The sequence below is a fragment of the Lemur catta genome, chromosome 1 (genome assembly GCF_020740605.2).
Source record: "Lemur catta isolate mLemCat1 chromosome 1, mLemCat1.pri, whole genome shotgun sequence".
Classification (NCBI taxonomy): domain Eukaryota; kingdom Metazoa; phylum Chordata; class Mammalia; order Primates; family Lemuridae; genus Lemur; species Lemur catta.
Window position 1 is genome coordinate 94470616 of NC_059128.1, and position 20573 is coordinate 94491188.

At 39.9% G+C, this 20573-nt stretch overlaps 1 protein-coding gene across 1 annotated transcript; it reads right to left on the reverse strand.

Moving 5' to 3' along the window:
- Positions 1–5087: 5087 nt before the first annotated feature.
- On the reverse strand, positions 5088–20536 carry CIAO2A (cytosolic iron-sulfur assembly component 2A). The gene is made up of 5 exons (XM_045540899.1): positions 20161–20536; positions 16582–16746; positions 11808–11857; positions 8013–8058; positions 5088–5543 (listed from the first exon to the last, which is right to left on the reverse strand). Exons 1-5 carry the CDS (start codon positions 20282–20284, stop codon positions 5446–5448), a joined length of 483 nt encoding a protein of 160 aa, XP_045396855.1. The 5' UTR covers positions 20285–20536; the 3' UTR covers positions 5088–5445.
- Positions 20537–20573: the final 37 nt, after the last annotated feature.

Sequence of the window (20573 nt, forward strand, 5' to 3'; positions counted from 1 at the left end):
AATCCGAACAGACAGGCCTTGCTGGGTTCCCTCAGCCCCAGTCTGTTACCAGTAGATCGCACCCTTTTGTCCAATCACATTTCCACTCGACTGTCCATTCTTCACCAAACCTAAGCATAAAAATAGGCACTTTTCCCTGAGTCTTGGGTTCATTTCCAAAGGCTCCCACGTCACATAAAACTTTGATCAAATTTCTTAGGAGGCAGGAGCGGGGTGGATGATGAGAAATTACTTAATGAGTACAATGTACATCATTTGGCAGATGGATACCCTAAAGTCCTGACTTGACCTCCATGCAATCTATGCGTGTAACAAAATTGCACTCCTACTACATAAAATGTATACAAATTTTTTTAAATAAAAGGCAAAAATAAATAAATAAACTTGTTTTGTGTTTCTCTTGTTAACCTCTTTTATTTAATATTATGGAAGTATTGGCCATGATCTTTATGGTGGTGAGAAAAGGCATCACATTTCTTCCCCTCTACACTCTCAACCAAGGCTGCAAACCCCTAGGGCTCTGAGGATTTGTTAAAGGAGTGGGAAGCTCAAATATCCAGCTAGCATTATTTGTATACCAGAGTTATTAACCTAGGGTCCCCTGGCTCTTAGCAAGGCCGTGAATGTCCTGGCGGCACATGCAAAGTTTTATGTGGGCACCTTTTTTCCCCTAGGGAGAGGGTCCATTCCATAGCTTTTATCTGATTCTCAAATTGGCCTGAGACCTTCCAAAAAGGATGTGAATCGTTCTTGTAGATCAGGAGTTTGAAAACAGCCAACAGGCCAAATCCAGCCCAATGCTTGCTTTTGTACAACTCACAAACTAAAACAGTCTTTATTTTTAAATGGTTGGAAAAAAATCAAATAAATAATAGTTCATGACACATGAAAATAATATGAAATTCAAATTTGTGTTCATAAATAAAATTTTCTTGATATGCAGCTATACTTACTCATTTACATACTGACATGGATGCTTTTGTGCTACAGGGGCAGACTTGAATACTTACATGGTTTGAAAAGCCTAAAATATTGCCTATCTGGCTCTTTTCCAAAAAAGTTTGCTAACCTTTGCCAGAGAAGGACGAGATAACATATCTTATGCCTACACAGACCTCTTTTTTTCACTTGTATATAGACGAGATTATGATTGATAAAGTTCAAATTCATTTTCAAACATTTTTAATGTAGTACACATTAGTCATCTGAACCCTTTTGCTGTACTTGGAGAAATTCCCAGCACATGAGTCTTGCTGGGAGACAGAGTCCACCTCACCAAACAGAAGGCCAGATTCTCTTTTCTCCTATCTTCTTGGCAGCCAGGGCATGGACATGTGATTTGGGATCAGCTGATCAGAGACCTCACCTAGACTATGAAGCTGGAATGAGTCACATAAAAAAACAAGCATAGAGGAGAAAGCATTATGGCAGTAGTGGAGACGACAGAAGTTACACGTAACTCCAGGAGCAAACAGCAGGGCCAGCAGTACTAGGACGCCTGTAGCAGTGATCCACTCTGGTTACATGTCAGTAGTGTCCTCCCCAGCCAGACCCTAAGGCATGATTTTGTCTTTGGTCCTGCTGCCTGGCCTCTGTATCTACTTGGTCAGGACCAGCTCAGGCACTAGATGAGACTGAGCTTGCATCACTCACTGTGTGGAGCAGAGAGAAGCTAAAGGTAGAGATCAGTAAATACGAACTCCAGGACAGACAATGGCTAATCCATCTTTGTGTCTTCACCAACCAAAACAGTGCCTGGCACTTAAAAAGTGTTCACTAAATATCTGTTGATGAGAGAGCCAATGAGTAAGTACGGGGGTGGGTGAGTGATTGGACTAGGGATCTCTGATTTTAATAGCTTCCAGCACCTGAAACTGGCAATGAGAGTTTCATGTATCAGGGTCTCCTGATACATAAGGATAAAGACAACCCTGCTCTTCAAGCCCTATAAATGGCTACCTGGGGTTCTCAGGCCATCAAAGATCCAGTGACGAGAAATGGTCAGAACTTGGGGATTAATGCAAATTTAATCCTGGGCCATGAGCCTCAGAGCCCCCTCAGATGATGTGTCACATCTGCTAGAAAGAGATAGCCAATCAGATAGCATGGGTGTGTGCACATGTACACATTAGGTAGGAGAATATGGAAGAGGGTGTACACCAGGCACACTCAGCTCCTGCCTTGGCCCTGGACCACGGACTGCCATGAAGCAAGAAACTTAATGTTGGTCCTAAGGACCTTTTCCTGGTCCATTGATAATTTAGAAGTGGCCACGCACAGTACCTCATGCCTCTAATCCTAGCACTTTGGGAGGCTGAGGTGGGAGGATCACTTTAGCCCAGGAGTTCAAGACCAGCCTGGGCAACATAGCAAGACCTCATCTCTACAAGTAAATAAATAAATAAAAATTAGCAGGGTGTGGTGGTGCACACCTGTAGTCCTAGCTACTTGGAAGTCTGAGGAGGGAGGATTGCTAGAGTCCAGGAGTTTGAGGTTGCAGTGAACTATGACCGCGCCATGGCACTCCAGCCTGGGCGACAAGACAAGACCCTATATCAAGAAAGAAAAGAAAGGAAGGAAGGAAGGAAAGCAGGAAGGAAGGGAGGGAGGAAGGGAGGGAGGGAGGGAGGAAGGAAGGAAGGAAGGAAGGAAGGAAGGAAGGAAGGAAGGAAGGAAGGAAGGAAAGGAAGGAAAGAAGGGAGGGAGGGAGAGAGGAAGAAAGAGAGATTACAGTGATGACAAAAAATTAGGAACATTTCATTACTTCTGATCTATTAATATGTATGTATGCTAGGTAACAGATTTTTAAGGAGCCAACGAGAACTTTCATAGCAAATGGTCTGGAACCAATAGTGACATTTCCACAAACCTAGAGTTTCAATGCTCTCAAGAGAAAGGGAGAATCAGGGACAAAGCTGTGCCAAGACATTCCTACATAGCAGAGCCTTCGAAGAAGCCAGGATGATTTTAACAGAACTTCTATAATCAGTATGCTGTACAAGAATTAGTTTCATTTTTGTCTCATTATCCTTTGAAACTCTGTTGGGAGGGCATGATCTTCCTCTGCCCATGGGTGAAGATTTGAGCAGATACACGATTTCTGTCAGATAAGTCATCCTATCATTTATCATACAATGTCACTTCATTAAGGTATCTAGTCACATCTAATAGTCAAAACTACAAACTTGGCATTAAATCTTTGGCTAACTTGAGCTTGCTTCAGGCTTGAAACCTCCTGTAGAGAAATGAGATGGAGTCCTTTGCTCTCTCTTCAACTCTCCCACTTGCTAGTTAGTCTGCACTGCCTTGGAAGCTAGGGAGGGAGGAGCAGTAAGGAGATAGGGCCGTTCTTACTTAGCTGGTTGGCTTTGTGCTCTCTGGGTCTGCCTGGTGACTGGAGCTGGCTTTCTTTTGGGGTGGCACTTTCTCAACTTACCAGAGGGTCCTGCTGAGCCCCCCAATCCTGGCAGATGCATCTCCCACCCTGGCTGCTCACTTGTTGTCCTCTCGCCTCAGTCACTGGGCGCTAGGCTTTGATGTCCAGACCCTTTCTGCTGAGGCCACCCTGGCCCCGCTGATGGTCTGTTGGACAATGTCAAGCATGACCCCCAGAAGGATCCATGAGAAACACTGATGCATGCCTTGCCGCAAGGACTCTGCCATCAAAGGAGTTAGGCTTGCTTTTCTCTTGGAGCCCAGGCTTCAGCCCATTTCTGCTTTCTTTCTCGGGCCTGAGTTCAGGCACAAGTTTTCTGAGTCTCCAAACCGGAGAGGACACATTTCCAAACTCTTGTCCCCTTGAAATACCCCTCAGCAGACAGTGGTAGGTGTCACTTCCCGCTACCCTTTTGCCAAAATGGGGGTTGGAACTCAACACAGCTGCACCTTGTACATTAGTTACTTATTGCTTCATAAAAAATTGTCCCAAATCTTAGTTGTGTAAACAATAAACATTTATTATCTCTCATAGCTTCTCTGAGTCGGGAATTTGGGAGTGGCTTAGGTAGGCGGTTGTGGCTCAGGGGCTGTCATGAGGTTCCAGTCAAGATGTCAACCTGACTGAGGCTGGAGGAAAGCTTCTAACGTGGTTCACTCATAGTTTGCAAGTTGGTGCTGCTTTTTGGTAGGAGGCCTTAGTTCCTCTCTACGTGGAATTCTCCACAGGGCTGCTTAAGTGTTCTCATGACACAGTGGCTGCATCCCCAGGATGGGTAATCCAAGAGACCAAAGTAAGAGTAGCAATACCTATTATGACCTAGCCTCAGAAGTCACACACTCTCATGTCTGTCATTCTTTTTTTTTTTTTTTTTTTTGAGACAGTGTCTCACTCTGTTGCCTGGGATAGAGTGCAGTGGCATCATCATAGCTTCCTCAAACTCCTGGGCTCAAGCGATTCTCCTGCCTCAGCCTCCCAAGCAGCTGGGACTACAGGTGCGCGCCACCACACCTGACTAGTTTTTCTTTCTTTCTTTTGTAGAGATGGGGTCTCGATCTTGCTCAGGCTGGCCTTGAACTCCTGGCCTCAAATGATCCTCTCCCCTCGGCCTCCCAGAGTGCTAGGATTACAGCTGTGAGCACCATGCCTGACCTCTGCGATTCTTATTAGTCGCACACTGGGGGAAGGTGGAGCACTAAGAAGATAGGACGAGCTCTGATTCAATACGGAAGGAAACTATACAAAGGAATGAACACCAGGAAGTAAGGATCATTGAGGGTCATGTTGGAGGCTACCAACCAAATCTTATTATACTTCAAGCAACCACTACCCATAAAACAAACTGAACAAAGTACTAATAAAGTACAGACCATAAATTCAGATTGGCTTAATCAAAACTTCTTTGGGGGATTTCTTGACCTTCAAAACTGTGTGTGTCATCTGGCCCTCTCCACATCTGTTCCTCATCAATAAATGGGTCCAGGACTCTTCTTAAGGGCAGGCAAGGCTCGATCTTAAGAGTACCTTTTGGTTTTCAGATCTCTGATTCTACTTAATAATCGGCAAAAATATAGCTTTGGAAATATGTTTTACGAGTTGACATTTACAATGGAATTTATAATTCAATAAAAACATTCTAAGTGAGTCATTATAAGAATCATCTGTTTTATTTATTTTACGGAGTAATGATTTAAATTGAATATATTTGGGCACATAGATATTTGACATGAAAAGTAGTTGTATCAGAATGGGCATCAGAAAAATAGCAACTCATCTTACACATAATAACTAGAAAATATTATTCTGTCTGATCATTTAAGTGTTACAAATCCTGAGAATGTTAAACACTGAAATTAGGTACTACCTTATAATTAAATTTTGCTTGGAAATAATTCTTTAAAAAATGTTTCAAGGTATAAATCACCTATGCATTAAACATAAATCTTTCACATTATACAAAGTGTTTAAACAAATATATCAATTATAGTTTGGTGGCTCTTAGAAAGCTATCAGTCAGGTTCAAGGACACACTGCTCCACAATTTCCCGTAAGTTGGGGTTTTCCATTGCAGCTGCCACTCGCTCTTTGTCATTTATCTGCTTATTGACTGAAAAACACACAGACAACAGTTACCAGAAGAATTGTGTCAATATATAGTGCTAGACAATATTTTTATTAGCCTGCTAATACAAAAAATTTAACTCCTTGAGAACTTAAAACTGTTTTTGGCCAATTACCCATAATGTAATTTCCAAGGACTAGAAGGCAGTCTTAAGAGAAAAATATCTTCTACAATTCTACTACTTTAACTTCTTTGTCAGTCTTCTTCCATATGTATGTCAGTCTTCTTCTTTAACTTCTTCCCAGTCTTTGTCCACATGTATATTTCTATACAGTTACATTCAGAGTAAACACAATTTTGAAAATTGCTGTTTTTCCCCCTTAAGCCTAAATTTTAAACTATAGGATTATTTACCATGGTAAACATTGCAGGTGATCTAAATTAATTACGAAGACTATGCTACAATAAGCACCTTTAAACACAGAGTCTTCTTTTTGGAAATATTCTTTAAAAAAAATCAAAGGATATGAGTATTTCTATGGTTTGATTCATATTGTTGAATTAGTTTCCAAAGTTATTTACCAATTTACATCTTCAACAGCAATACATGAGCTATCAGGTTGCCAGCAATACCTGGTATTATTTTTTATTTTTATTATCATTTTTTTTTTAAGAGATAGGGTTTTGCTCTGTTGCCCAGGCTGGACTACAGTGGCATGATCATAGCTCACTGCAGCCTTAAACTCCTGGGCTAATTTTTTTATTTTTTATAGACAGGGTCTTACTATGTTGCCCAAGTTGATCTCAAACTCCTGGCCTCAAGTGATCCACCTCCTACCTCAGCCCGGCAAAGTGCAGGGATTATAGGTGTGAGCCACCATGCCCAGCCATTACCTGGCATCATTAATAAAAACAAATATATACACACATCCATAAAACCAGAAGTGAAAAACAGTTCCATATTATTGTTGTAATTTGCATTTCCTTGATTAATAGTAAAATCGAACATTTTCCATGTTTATTTATTTGTTCTTGAGTGGATTTTCTATTCATATCTCTTCTTATTAATCTACTGGACCTTTTTTTTTTAAATCAGTGTGCATGGATCGTCATATAATAAAAGTATTGGCCCACTATGTTGCCTATAATTTGTTAACAGTACTCTTCATAGAACAGTTCAAAAGACAGCTCTCCATATTCTCAATGCAGATTGACTTTGCTGGGATGCCGCTAAAATGTCTCATGTAAAACACACACACACACACACACACACACACACACACACACGTCCCTGTATAAATAATTTTAATTTGTTCTGTTTTGTCCTACTATAATGTAGGCTCCAAAAGGGCAGAGATATATCTCAAAAGGTTGAACTGTACATACACAGAGAAGGCATTTAGTAAATACTTACTACATGGAAAACCAGAATCATAAGACTTAATATACTATTGCTATTATAGAATCCTATAACTCAGAGGGATTTCAAAAGGATAACCTGAGTGGGTTTAGGATACCTAAACTCTTATTTTTTAAAATTACAGGTAGAAGCCCTCAGCTTTTGGGGTTTGAATAAATTTAGCCCACAAGGAGTACAATAATCTACATATCTGGAACTGTGAAAATAGGACATGGTTTATATGGTTTTCATGACAGTACCTAAGTTTCCTGGATAAGCTGTTCCTCTGAACGCGGCAGGATTCTCCCTCTCTGCATCCTGCTTCTACGTAGGAGTTTTTGCACATCTCTCCCCAGCCCTGTGTGTGCCTGAGTCTTCCTCTGTGTGTCTATCTTACTGTTACTCTTACTCTATTACCTCCTCTTTTTTCCACTCTTCTGCTGTCTTTTTCCACCTTTTCAATTTACCTCATGATGAAAGCTAAGCACAACATGCATTTTAAATGTATGTCTCATTATTTGCACTCTATCATTTATAGATTAAAAACATTAAAATTCTGTTTTTAAAGTAACACATAGACCATGCAGAACATTTGTCTTTTGCTTTTCCCAAACCCCAGCTCTGCTCTTTTTAAGTGGCTCCTGACTGACTTTGCACTGTAGGCCAGATGTCATCTATCTAAAAAAGGCTCCTACTCCCACTCTATTACGTTAACCCAGACAGACAGCACCTACCTCAAGATTCCCTAAAGCTTTACTTGCTTCAATTTCAATTTCAAGTACACAGCCCTCTGTCCTGCCAGCAAAGAGAAGAATCAAGCCCTCCTAAAAGCTCGTAAGTCAAGATCCCTAAAGCTGGATATTCTTTACAGATGTGTAGCCACTCACCTAAACCAGTCAATAGTCAATATCCATGGGCTCTAGTTCACTCAGAATCCCACTGAAAAAATTACTTCCTTGAAATGCTTGGGTTTCCCCACTTACGAAGGAAGAGCTAATAACTGATTGTGTCCTTTTTCACAAGTGACCCAGTAGATACTTGGCTGGCAGAAAAACCTAGTATCCAAGATAAAGCACTATCTGAAGTTGTTTTTCAATGTTTCAGCATTCACTTACTGTCTTCTTCTGTTGAGTGGGTTCCTTCAGAAATGTAGATTTCCAACTGGAAAGAAAAAAACAGTAAAAGTAAAACATTAGAGCATCTAAGATGACATCCTATATAAGTGGAATGCATGTAGACTCAAGAATCTAGGCATGAGGCCCCAAATTCTGTTCCTAGCATCCCTCACATTCTTCTCTAAAACAAGGACTGAAATTAGTAAGATTTTTAATTTTGGTCACCTAGGGAAGGCCTGCAAGGGGGCATTTCTATTAATTTTATTATATGAATACACATAAATACAATTTTACACAAATGAGATCTCATACATGTTGTTTTACTCATAAATATGTCTCCTTTGTGCTCTACCTCTTCCCAAATCAGTATCCAAACTTCCTCCTGCCCTACCCCCAGGAAAGCTACATTAACAAGCTAGTATAGTTTCTTCCACATTTTTCTCTATATGCACGTAATCTTACCCAGATTTACACACACACACACACACACACACACACCCCAGGTTGGAAGTTTCTTTTCATTGCTTGTTTTACAAAAATAGGATCACAATATACACAGTTTTCAACATTCTCTTTTTCTCATTCATTATTACCTTGCTATATTTATTTTCAAGTATAATATTGGTCAAATGAACCCCCCTGGCCCTGCTGCACCCCTACAAATTAGCTAATGTCCCAGACCCACAGCTTTTCAGACAACTCGCAAAATTATTGCAAATCCTGTGTCAAAGAAAGCACAGTATATGATGAAGACATGTCTATGCTCCAGAGAACATTGAGGCACATGAACTGATTCTTATTTATATGTTTACTACTGAGATAAATGTTTCTCATGAGTGGAAAAAAATAAGCTTATTATAGCTACAAGGGATCTTAGAGATCATCTAGTCTAATTGCTTTTAAAACACAAAATACCATATAAGTTTCCCTAGTGGCATAACACTCTTATTCTAGACCAACAGATATACAATCACTCTATACTCATTTACTTTGGTTTAAAATTATGCCTGACTCCATTATTCTGAAAAATGATAAAAGGGAAGAGTCAAGCATTTATCCTGCTATTCCTATATGAACTATACCTCAGGGTAACCAAGCAGTTGATGAGGGAACTATCACCAATAATTGGACAAACTGAAATTATAGGCCTCTTGATGAGACACAATGAGAACACATTTATTCAGTATTCTTGCCAAAAACCACATAAACTGAATCTAATCAGAAAACTCGATTTGAGGGACAATCTACAAAATATCTGGCCTACATTCTTCAAAAATATCAAGATCATGAAAGACAAAGGCTAAGGAACTACTCCAGATTAAATGAGACTAAAAAGACACGACCACTAACGCAATGTGTGATGGGGGGACAGGGGCAGAGACAGGAGGCGGGATTGCCATGAAGGATATTACTGGACAACAGGGGAAATCTGAATATGTGTTGTAGATTAGATGACAGTATTATATAAATGTTAAGTTTCCTGGCTTTGAAAATCATACTGTGGTAATGTAAGAGAGTGTCCTTATTTTTAGGAAATACATCCTATAGTATTTAGGAGTAAAGGGGCATTATGTCTGCAATGGTTTAGAAAGTGTGTGTGTGTGTGTGTGTGTGTGGAGAGAGAGAGAAAATTAATGAGAAAGCAAATGTGGCAATATGTTACCAACTAGTGAAAATGGGTAAAGGATATATGGAATTTCTTTGTACTATTCTTCTACTTTTTCTGCAAATTTGAAATCATTTCAAAATAAAAAGACATTGTAATTAAAACAGTTGAAAATGCAAAATAAAATAAAATTTATGGGGTAATATTATAAGTCACTAGTATTAGTATTCATTAATTTACTCAATTTAACACATACGTACTGAGCTCCTACTATGTATAAGACCACAGCAGGAACATAGAAATGGATCATATACAAATCCTGACTTCAAGAAGCTGACAGTACAGGAGGGAAGATGAAAAATGAACTTAAATAGTTAGAATACAAATGAGAAAATGACATTCTCTATGTTAGAAGACAAAGAAAGAGCCAAGGAATTCAAAGAGAGAAATGGCTTTAGTTATGGAAAGCAGGACTGACACCATGGAATACAGTATTTCATTGGGCCCTAAAAGATGGGTAGAATTTGGATATATGAGATGGGAGGAAGGCAACTCCATGTAGATGGGGTACTCTGAGCAAAGGCTAGGTAGCAAGGTGTAGAAGGCACACTTGCCCAGGAATTAGGAAAGACAAGGCTGAACCATTCATGAGCTATAACCAATTACCATGAATTAACTGTGAAACTGCATTCTTCCTCAATAGTTGGTCAAAAATATCTTCCTTAGATGTCACATCAAAAAGCACAAGTAAAGAAAAACAAAAACACATAAATTGGACTTTATGACAATTAAAAACTTTTGTATTGCAAAGGGTACCATTAAGAAACAAAAAGACAACACAGAATGGGAGAAAATATCTGCCAATCCTACATCTGATAAGGCAGGGGTCACCAGCATTTTTGGTACCAGGACCGGGTTTCATGGGAGACAATCACGAAGGACAATTTTTCCAATGGTGGGGAGGAGTGCGTATGGTTTCGGGATGATTCAAGCTCATTACATTTATCATGCAGTCAAACCTCTCTGCTAATGATAATCTGTATTTGCAGCCACTCCCCAGCGCTAGCATCACTACCTCAGCTCCACCTCAGATCATCAGGCATTAGATTCTCATAAGGAGCGCACAACCTGGGTCCCTCACATGCACAGTTTATAGCAGGGTTCAAGCTCCTGTGAGAATCTAAGGCCACCGCTGATCTGACAGTAGGCAGAGCTTATGCAGTGATGTGAGCAATGGGGAGCAGCTGTAAATACAGATGAAGCTTTGCTCGTTGGCCTGCTGCTCACCTCCTGCTGCGCAGCCAGTTCTTAACAGGCCAAGGACTGGTACCACTCTGCAGCCTAGGGGTCGGGGACCACAATGATAAGGGACAAGATATACAAATGGCCAAAAAGCACATGAAAAGATGCTCAACATTATTAGCCATCAGGGAAATGCAAATCAAAACCACAATGAAATATTACTTCACACCCACTAGGATGGCTACAATCAAAAAGACAGATAATAGTAAGTGTTTAGGAGGATATAGAGAAATCAGAACCCTCATACACTGCTGGTGGGAATGTAAAATGGTGCAGCTACTGTGAAAAACAGTCCAGCAGTTCCTTAAAATGTTAAACATAGAGTTGTCACATGACTCAGCAATTCCACTCGTAGGTGAAAGAGAAATGAAAACATATATCCACACAAAAACTTGTACATAAGCGTTCACAGCAGTATTACTCATAATAGACAAAAACGGGAGCAACCCACATGTTCACCAACTGATGAACAGATAAATAAAATGTGGTATATCCAAACAATGAAATATTGTAAGGCAATAAAAAGGAATGAAACACTGATACATGTTAAAACAACATTACAGTAAATCAAAGAAGCCAGACACAAAAGGCTCTCATATGTCTGATTTCATTCAACTGAAATGTCCAGAACAGGCACATCTATAGAGACAGACTTAGAAGTAGATGAGTGGTTGCTTAGCAATGAGAGAGGGGTGGGGGAAATGGCCGGTGACTGTGAACGGGTACAGAGCTATCTTTTTGGGCTAAAGAAAATGTTCTAAAATTGACTGTATTAATGCTTGCATAACTCTGTGAATATATTAAAAACCACTGAATTGTATGTTATATGAATTATATCTTGATAAAGCTGTTCTAAAACAACAACAACAAAAACACATCTTCCTTACCTTATGTTTGAACGGTAAACACCGCTGAAGTTTTACTCTTAAGCACAGCCCTGCGGAGGGAAAAACAACTCCGGTTATCTCTTCATTGCTTAACTGGTTCTTTTTTTTCTTATTATTTCAAATTATTAAGGGCATACAAATGTTTTTGTTACATGGATACATTTTATAATGCTTAAGTCAGGCTTTTAGTGTGTCCATCACCCAAATAATGTTCATTGTACATGACAGGTAGGTTTCTATCCCTCCCTCCCTTAATTGGTTCTTAAAAGCATACAGCTGTGCCTAAGTGTCCCCATACAATATGGGAGCTCAAAACAGCTCTGGCTCAATCCAGGGTAGGTCTTCTTTGAGCCTGGCACCATGCTAGGAAATTTAATATATAATCTTACATATTCCTCATGATAATCCAATGAGCTAGGTATTACTAACCCCCTTCTACAAATTATGAAGCCAAGGTCCCAGAGCTAGTAAAGTGGCAGAGTTGAGATTGGAGCCCAAGACCACTGCAAGCCCAGGCCTTTTCTACTCCATCAGCTGGCCTTCAAACAAAGGTCAATTAATTCATTAAACTTTATTTGAGGTGGGAGGGGGGAGGAGGGGATAGGTGTATATATATATACCTAATGATGGGTGCAGTGCACACCATCTGGGGTATGAACATGCTTGAAGCTCTGACTTGGGTGGGGCAAAGGCAATATATGTAACTTAAACATTTGTATCCCCATAATATGCTGAAATTTAAAAAAATAAATAAATAATAAAAATAAATAAAAGTATTACAAACATTTGAAAAAAAATTTTAAAAAACAAAAGGCCAGGACACACAAATATTTAAAACCAAGTAAGAGCCATTTAAAAAGGGCCACATGAAATGTCTCACATTTGAAATCCGTTATGCCTGCAAGGTACAAATAGAGTTAACTTTTCTAAAACAAGCTCTGCTGAAGTTCAGTGTATCATCTCATGCTAAGTCACAGTTCAATAATTTCTTTTTCAAGTTGAGTTTGTAGCAAAAATTACAACTGGACTTGGAACAGATCCTTGCTGCCAATGTTCTACTTCTCCTCACTTCAAATTAAGGAAGGAATTTTTAACAAAATTCTTACTCTTAGACAACAGAAAATAAATCAAACTGCTCTTATTATGAAGAGAGACCGATGAAGAGTCACAATGGGTCTCTAGTCCACTGGCCTTGAAGGCTTTTATTTGCAGCAATTTATTTCTTCTCCCAACTAATGCATAAGGGCTAAGGAATATTTTCTTAGTATTTTGGTTTGATTAAAAATAAATATCAAGGCTGGATGTGGTAGCTCACATTTGTAATCCCAGCACTTTGGGAGGCTGAGGCTAGAGGATCACTTGAGGCCAGGAGTCTGAGAATAGCCTGGGCAACATCATGAGACCTTAGCTCTACAAAACAATTTTTAAAATAGCTGGGTGTGGTGGCCTGTATTCCCAGCTACTCGGGAGGCTAAAGCAGGAGGATTGCTTGACCCCAGGAGTTCTAGGCTGCAGTGAGCTATGATCATACCATTGCACTCCAGTCTAGATGACACAGCAAAACCCCATCTCTTAAAACAAATTAAAAATAAATAAATAAACCTCAACAACAAAGCCTCAAACCATCCAGGACAGCAAAACACAATTGTTAGACTACCTGTCTTTTAGAGAGAGACGAAATTGATTTGCTTTTGGTTTTCTAAGTCCTATTATGTTTTTCAAATCTTTTGAAAAATCCCAGAATAGGGAAAATAATTAGATGAGATATAATGAGACAGTGGCTGGCTTAGACTTTTGAATGCAGTAGTTCTGTAATAAATATTAGAGGACTCTAAATATATCATTTCCTTAAGAGGGTCTCCCTTTAGAGGATCTGCCTTAAAGCAAATAAATATAGGAGAGTTCCTCCTCTTCCTGCCCCAACATTGTTTCCTTTATTTGTTATTTGTGTGCTATCTGAGTATTTTCATGTGTTCTAGTCACAGTTGGTGTTTTATCCATGAAGTAAATAACTGTGTTACAATTCACAAAGCACTTTCTTGATATAGCATAATTGGGATAGATATTCTAGGTTCAAAAGTAGCTCCACTACACACTAGCTGTAACCCTGAACACATGACTTAACTTCTCTGAGCTTCAGTTTCCTTATCTGTAAAACAAGTATGGTTGCTATGAAAAATAAGTTGTTATGCAATGTGCTTAAAACAGTACCTGGCACATGAGCATACAGTAAATTTTAGCTATTACTATTTTTACATTATTTTATCATTTTCATTTTACAGCCAAGAAACCAAGGTAAGTGATTTGTTACATAACTAACAAGTGGCAGTGGTACAAGCTAAACCTACACCTTCTGACCTCCAAATCCTATGCCCTTCCCAATGGATCACAGCTGCCTCTGGTCATTCTTGTCTGGACTAAGTCAACACAAATGATTATCAACTGGTTTCCCTGCCTTACCCCTTGTCCCCTTTTCAGTCTTCCTTATCTTTGGAATTACTTACCAAGGTAACTTTGAGCAGGTGACAATCTAAGCAATCAGGGTATAACTCTTACTCAGGTGCCATACTAGTACTACCTGCTCATAAGGAATGTCCCTAAACACATCAGCCAGAAAAATTGCTCTCTTCACTGAGTTTTCCAACTGTGTTGATTGAACATTATTACTATGATACACTACTATAACTACCCTTTCAAAAGCTAAGGGTCTTAACTAAAACCCACATTAAAAGGGCCAATAATAGACTACATTTTGTTCAGGAAGTATAACAGATCTAAAATATCAACTATAACCTAATCTTGGCACTCTTACATAAGAGGTTTTTTTTTTTTTTTTGAGACAGAGTCTTGCTCTGTTGCCCAGGCTGTAGTGTGGTGGTGCAATTACAGCTCACTGCAGCCTCAAACTCGTAGGCTCAAGAGATTCTCCTGCCTCAGCCTCTGGAAGAGCTGGGACTATAGATTTGCACCACCACACCTGACTAATTTTTTTTTTTTTTGTAGAGACAGGGTCTTGCTATGTTGCCCAGGCCGGTCTTGAACTCCTGGGCTCAAGCAGTCCTCTGCCTCAGCCTCCCAAAGTGCTTGGATTACAGGTGTGAGCCATAGTGCCTGGCCAAGAGTTATTTTTATTTCATCCACTCTCTCAATCTTTGTCCACATAAACACATTTTTCTATAAGTGCAATCATAATGTAAATTAAACATACTCAAGGTTTTTCATATATTTCTCACACAGATACTTTTTTTTTTTTTGAGACAGTCTCGCTTTGTTGCCCTGGCTAGAGTGCAGTGGCATCACCATAGCTCACTACAACTTCAAACTCCTGGGCCCAAGCGACCTTCCCACCTTGGCCTCCTGAGTAGCTGGGACTACAGGCGCGCACCACGAAGTCCGGCTACTTTTTCTATTTTTAGTAGAGATGGGGTATTGCTCTTGCTTAGGCTGGTCTTGAACTCCTGAGCTCAAGCAATCCTCCCTGCCTTGGCCTCCCAGAGTGCCAGTATTATAGATGTGAGCCACCACACCCAGGCTCACACAGATACTTTGATTTCTTGGTTATATTTATCATTTTACAGCAGCAATATGAAATTCCATTATATTGGTGCCATTTCTTTATTAATAGAAACTAAAGTTTCTTCCAGGTTTCACTATTATAAATTTGCTATAAACATTCTGTACATGTTAGTATTTTCTTCTATGGAATTATTTCCTTAACTCCTGGATCAAAGAGTACAAACTTTTTAATAAGGATTTGCCAATATATACTAAGAGGCCTGAAAATATTTATACCACCAGACCCAAGAATTCTACTTACAGCAATTTATCCTGAGGCAATAATAATATATATAAAAATATTTATGTGTAAAGTCATCATTACAATATTATTTATAATTGCAAAGGCTAGAAGTAATCTAAATGGTTATAAAAATTATGATATATCAATATTATTAGCACGTAACCTATATAACTATATAATTAAAGAATATTTAATGAGAAATTTAAAAATCCTTCATATCTTTCATACTTTCTATTACCTAACCCTTATAACTCTGTATCTGTAGATACTCTTATTATTCCTGTTATACAGATAAGGGAAGTGAGGCTCAGAAAAGTTAAGTAACTCACCCAAGCCTACAATATGGCAGAGCTGACAGAGCTGGAATTTTAGCCCAGAGCATACATTCTTTTATGACAGCTGATTTTTATTTTTTTCTTTATGTTTTTGAGGAGTTTCAAAATTATTGCCAATAAACATGTTACTTTTACAACTAATTAGAGAGGCCCATGTAAGAATGCTTTCTTATATGTCAACATATTTTCAGACACCCTCTCCACATCAGTATAGTGGCAGTACTTTCAACACCTGTTGGTTCAGAAATTGTCCAATGACAAAAAGTAACTATGCATTCAATAAAGTTTTTTCTAGAAATGGAATTTTAACAAGCACAACAATACCTATGGATTCACAGACCTGCCTGTCCCTCAAGATGCAGCCCATAGGCTAGAAACTGCTAATAGAGGAAACCCAGGTCAACCAGTGAGAAGAGAAAAGACAGAAATCACAGTACTGGGAGCAATAATGAAACTTTGACCTTTTCAATCCTTTTTACAAACTTGTTCGATAGATATATGTTCCCACGGTTTGAAAAGTCTCCCTCCCACCCTATGCCCATCTGCCCAGTTCCTACCACCATTACCACTAATACCCATCATAGATATTCAGAATTTAGAACTTATAAATATGCGTGTATATATATATATATAAACTTACCAATAAGAGTAGCCAAAGAGCAATGAGGTACTGTTGGCGTGAACTTGATAATAACCAGATAGTCTTCTTCATTTATCTCCTGAACTTCCACGCAACTTTCCGTTACCACTTCCAGTTCTTCTAGAGTGTTGGGCTTTTCTGGGTCACGGATAGTTCGAATCAAATCTAAAGAATCATTAGAGACAAGATACTCTATTAAAACATGAATATTTTAAATAAAGATGATTTTGCCAGTCCTAATCTAAGCACTGACTTCCTTTAAATTTAAGCAAACACTATGGCAACTCCCAGGTTTCTACCAGAAATGTTCACTACTGGTCTCCTTTTGAGAAAACTGCTTTCTTCGATTATTATCCAACCATATCCATCAATGGACCATATCCAACATTGCAGAGAGAATATAAGAAGAATGGAAAGAGTGGCATGGAAGCTCAAGAGGAAGAAATACTTTTAGCTTGGGAGAATGCGGCATCAGGCTTTATGGAAGTATTAACAGAATCTGAATCAAGCCTTTAAAAAAGGGTAACATTTCAGTATTAGACATTTAAAATGAAGGAAAGTAAAGAACAAGAAGCTTAGTCTGCCTGCAACCCAGCATAAGTGAAGAAAAGTAGTAGAATATAAGGTGGAGTCCTGAAGAGGGACTACTAAGGGAGTACTGGGGGCAGCACTGTGCTGTCAGCCAGCTGGTAACTCATCCATCCACCAGCTGCTGGCAAACTAAAAACAGAGCCAATGACACCAGCTGAAAAAGCTGGACCTAGAACTGTCTGGGAGAGTAGTGACAGAATGAAAAGAAACAGAACAAGAAAGAAATTTGGGTGGGGCCTGGGGCAAATGACCTCAATTTTATACATAATGATTTTGAGTGCTTGAGGGACAATCTGATGGAACTTTCTAGCAAGTGTTGAACTTGCATAGGGTTTAAGAGAGCACCAAAGCTAGAGTGGAGTGGTTGTTAAACCCATGGGATTCACAAAGAATGAGTAGACCTTGGCTGAATTACCAGGAATGCTTTAAAATAAAAAACTTATGCCTGGGGCCTACCCATCCCCCCAGAGATTCTGATTTAATTGGAGTATGCCTGGCCATTGAGAGTTTTCAAAATTCCTCAAGTTGTTTTTAAGTGTAACCCAGTTTGAGAATCACTGGTACAAAGGGAAGGAGACCCAAGGATAGGGTCCATGGAAAGCACCTAATTCAGGGATCAGAATGAGAAAGAAAAGTGAAAAGAATTAGAGAAGGAAAGAGAGGGGTGGTTAAAAAAATTAAATACTGCAGAAAAATTCAGGTTGGTGAGCTAAAACAGATCTCTAATTTGTCACCCAGGAAGGCAGCTGTAAGAAAGCAGTGTCAGTAGAGAGGGTGAGGGCTGAAGCTAGCTTGCAAAAAGGGAAGTGAGTAGGACCTGAAAGTGTCTTCCTGGGGCCTTGGCTGGGAAGGGAAAGGGCAAACAAAGGACAGAGCTTTATAAAGAAGCTACAACAATGACAAGGGAAACTTGAGTATGTTTTGTAGCCCAAGGAAAAGAGAGATTGAAAATATAAAAGGAGGAGGAGAGACTGGTAAAATAAGAAGAGAATGGGATCAAGGATGTGAGAGCCTGGGTTAGCCTTGCAGAGGACAAGATTTCCTTTTTACTCTGAGGCTGGGAAAAAAGATGAAAAGAATGAAAAAGGGAAAAGGTGAGATAGAAAGTAGTAGAATTTAATGTAGGATGGGCTTGATGTTCTAAAGCCTGAGGTTTTGTTCTATTATTTATAGTACCCCTGTAATCAGAAATGCATCTGGGAAGATTAAAACAAATTCTACTTTCTCCCTAGCTATCTCCTGGGCTTGTCACTTGATTAGAAACAGAATTTAAAAATATAGGCAGGAAAGAAGATAAAGCTTCTCTTTGACAGAGCTGTGTTATCATGGGACTTAAGGAAACGGGGTTTTGGAATTTCCTTTTCAAAAGTGTCTTATCCTAGGCCTTTTCCTTGTAAGGCTCAATTATACAAACTGTATGATATTCTTTATATACCTCTAAGCTCTGAAATTAAATCTCACCCCTTATTAAACTTATCTAGTTTTCTAGTATCTAGATTTGAAAGGTTTAGATTTATTTCTTTAAAAAGAAAGCAATGTTGCTCTTCTCACATTACTCCCCTCACAAAAATTCTTCTACAGCTCTGCACTGATATTAAAATTTTTCATTTACATTTAAAACCTTCAGTATTCAGTTTCATCCTACTACCTAAAACAATGTTCAACCACACCTCCACCTTTAACCACAAACTCTATCCTGTAGCTCCATCTATCTGCCATTTCTTATGTTATTTTCTCATCTCCATGCTTCTGTTCTAGTTTCCTTAGTATGTCCTGACCCTGTACATATCCAGATCCTAATTATTCTTTGAGGCCCAAGTGACTCCTTCTCTTTAAAATCTTCTAGATCCCCCCAGTCAGAGACTAGTATCTCTCCTTTCCCTGAATTTTTGTATCTATTATTCAGAAGCATCTCTCTTCTGAAGTTGCATCCCCAGTGCCCTAACAGCCCTAGATGCTGTAGACAGAGGTCTGCCAGGACAGGAATGTGTCTGTCTACTTTGTGGAGATCATCACACTGGTAATTATCATCTGGCTGGGGCTGACTAGGTAACTTTTACCTCTAGCAAGAAAGTTAAACTAGATTAGCTCCCCAGGTGTTTCCCTTCTCTAACTTCCTTCCACTGGTCTATAATCCTTACCTGAATTATATTTGTATTCTACGGTTAGATCTCTCAACATTATATCCAGTCTTTTTAGTTTTCAAAAACAATACGACTTTTTAAAAAAGAGAGACAGTCATAAGACAATTGTGAAGTGGTGGAAAGTGCACTAAGTTTGGAATCAGAAGACAAAGCCTTTGGTTTTTGCTCTGTTTCTTAATGGCTGTGTGACCTCCAGGTAGTTGGTAGTTTTTTAACCCTTCTAAGCCTGTTTTATCATCTGTACAATGAAGATGGTCCCAAAGATTAAATATGGAATATTTAATATACTATAGAGAGAAGTATATATGTGTGTGTGTGACTGTGTGTGTAAATATATATATATATTATTATTATTGCACTTGAGGCCTTGCTACAATAAGTCCTCTTCTTTCAGGGACCTCTGCCTACTGACTCTGCTCCAGAAGAGAGTGGCTGTGACCTTGGGCCAGTCCGCAAGTCGGCCATCACCCAGAAATGCACCCAGAAGCTAGAGAAGGAAGGAGGCTCAAGTAGTGCAATCAAGCCAGCTTTGCTTCCTAACCAAGCACCCTAGACCTGTGCTCTCCCAAATCTTGGGATGGCCACTAGGGCATGGGCCAGGCAAGGGCAATGAAACGTTTGAGGCCTCCAGGCCTGGCTTGCCCCGGGTTTATGAACAGCCCAGGTCCTAGAAGGACCCACACTCCCCCACGTGACTTAGGACCCCAAAGAAAACGCTTCCCACGCTCCGGACGAGATCCAGTAAATATCCGGGTTTCCACTCCCAGCCCTCACGTGAGGCTCTCATCCCCTCCCCGCGCCTCCACTCACAACGCCAAATGCTGCATTGGGTAAAATTAATTACCATAAATCTCTAGCGCTTTCTCTTCCATGATCCGGGGCTGCCGGGCAGCTCCCCGCTCAGAGAAGCCCGAGAGCCACAGGACTCTGCTCAGCGTCCAGGAGAGCAGCCCAGACACCCGCTCCATTCTCAAGCTCCGCCATCCCTGGCGACTGTCCCACCCGCGCCACCGTCTCTCAGCAGCCGGTCTCAGGAGTTATCAACTTCCTGGTGTTCAAATGGCCCAACACAAGCCTAAAGATTCTGGGGAGCAGAGAACAGGCGCGACCGGACAGAGTAGCGCGGAGCACGTAGGGAAGAAACCCGTGAGGACTACGAGCCCCAGCATGCTTTGCTCGGTTTCGGCGGGACAATAACAACAGTCCACGCGGCCCGTGAGGCGCATTGCGTGCTGGGATGTTTTCTTTGGACGATGG

What these genes read in the sequence shown, in the direction of transcription:
- CIAO2A (XM_045540899.1), bottom strand. Translation starts at nt 20,284, where the DNA reads ATGGAGCGGGTGTCTGGGCTGCTCTCCTGGACGCTGAGCAGAGTCCTG. An exon ending in GAAAGCGCTAGAGATTTATG is followed by an intron (nt 16,747 to 20,160) that starts GTAATTAATTTT and finishes ATGATTCTTTAG; the next exon opens with ATTTGATTCGAACTATCCGT. An exon ending in CTCTTTGGCTACTCTTATTG is followed by an intron (nt 11,858 to 16,581) that starts GTAAGTTTATAT and finishes TTCCCTCCGCAG; the next exon opens with GGCTGTGCTTAAGAGTAAAA.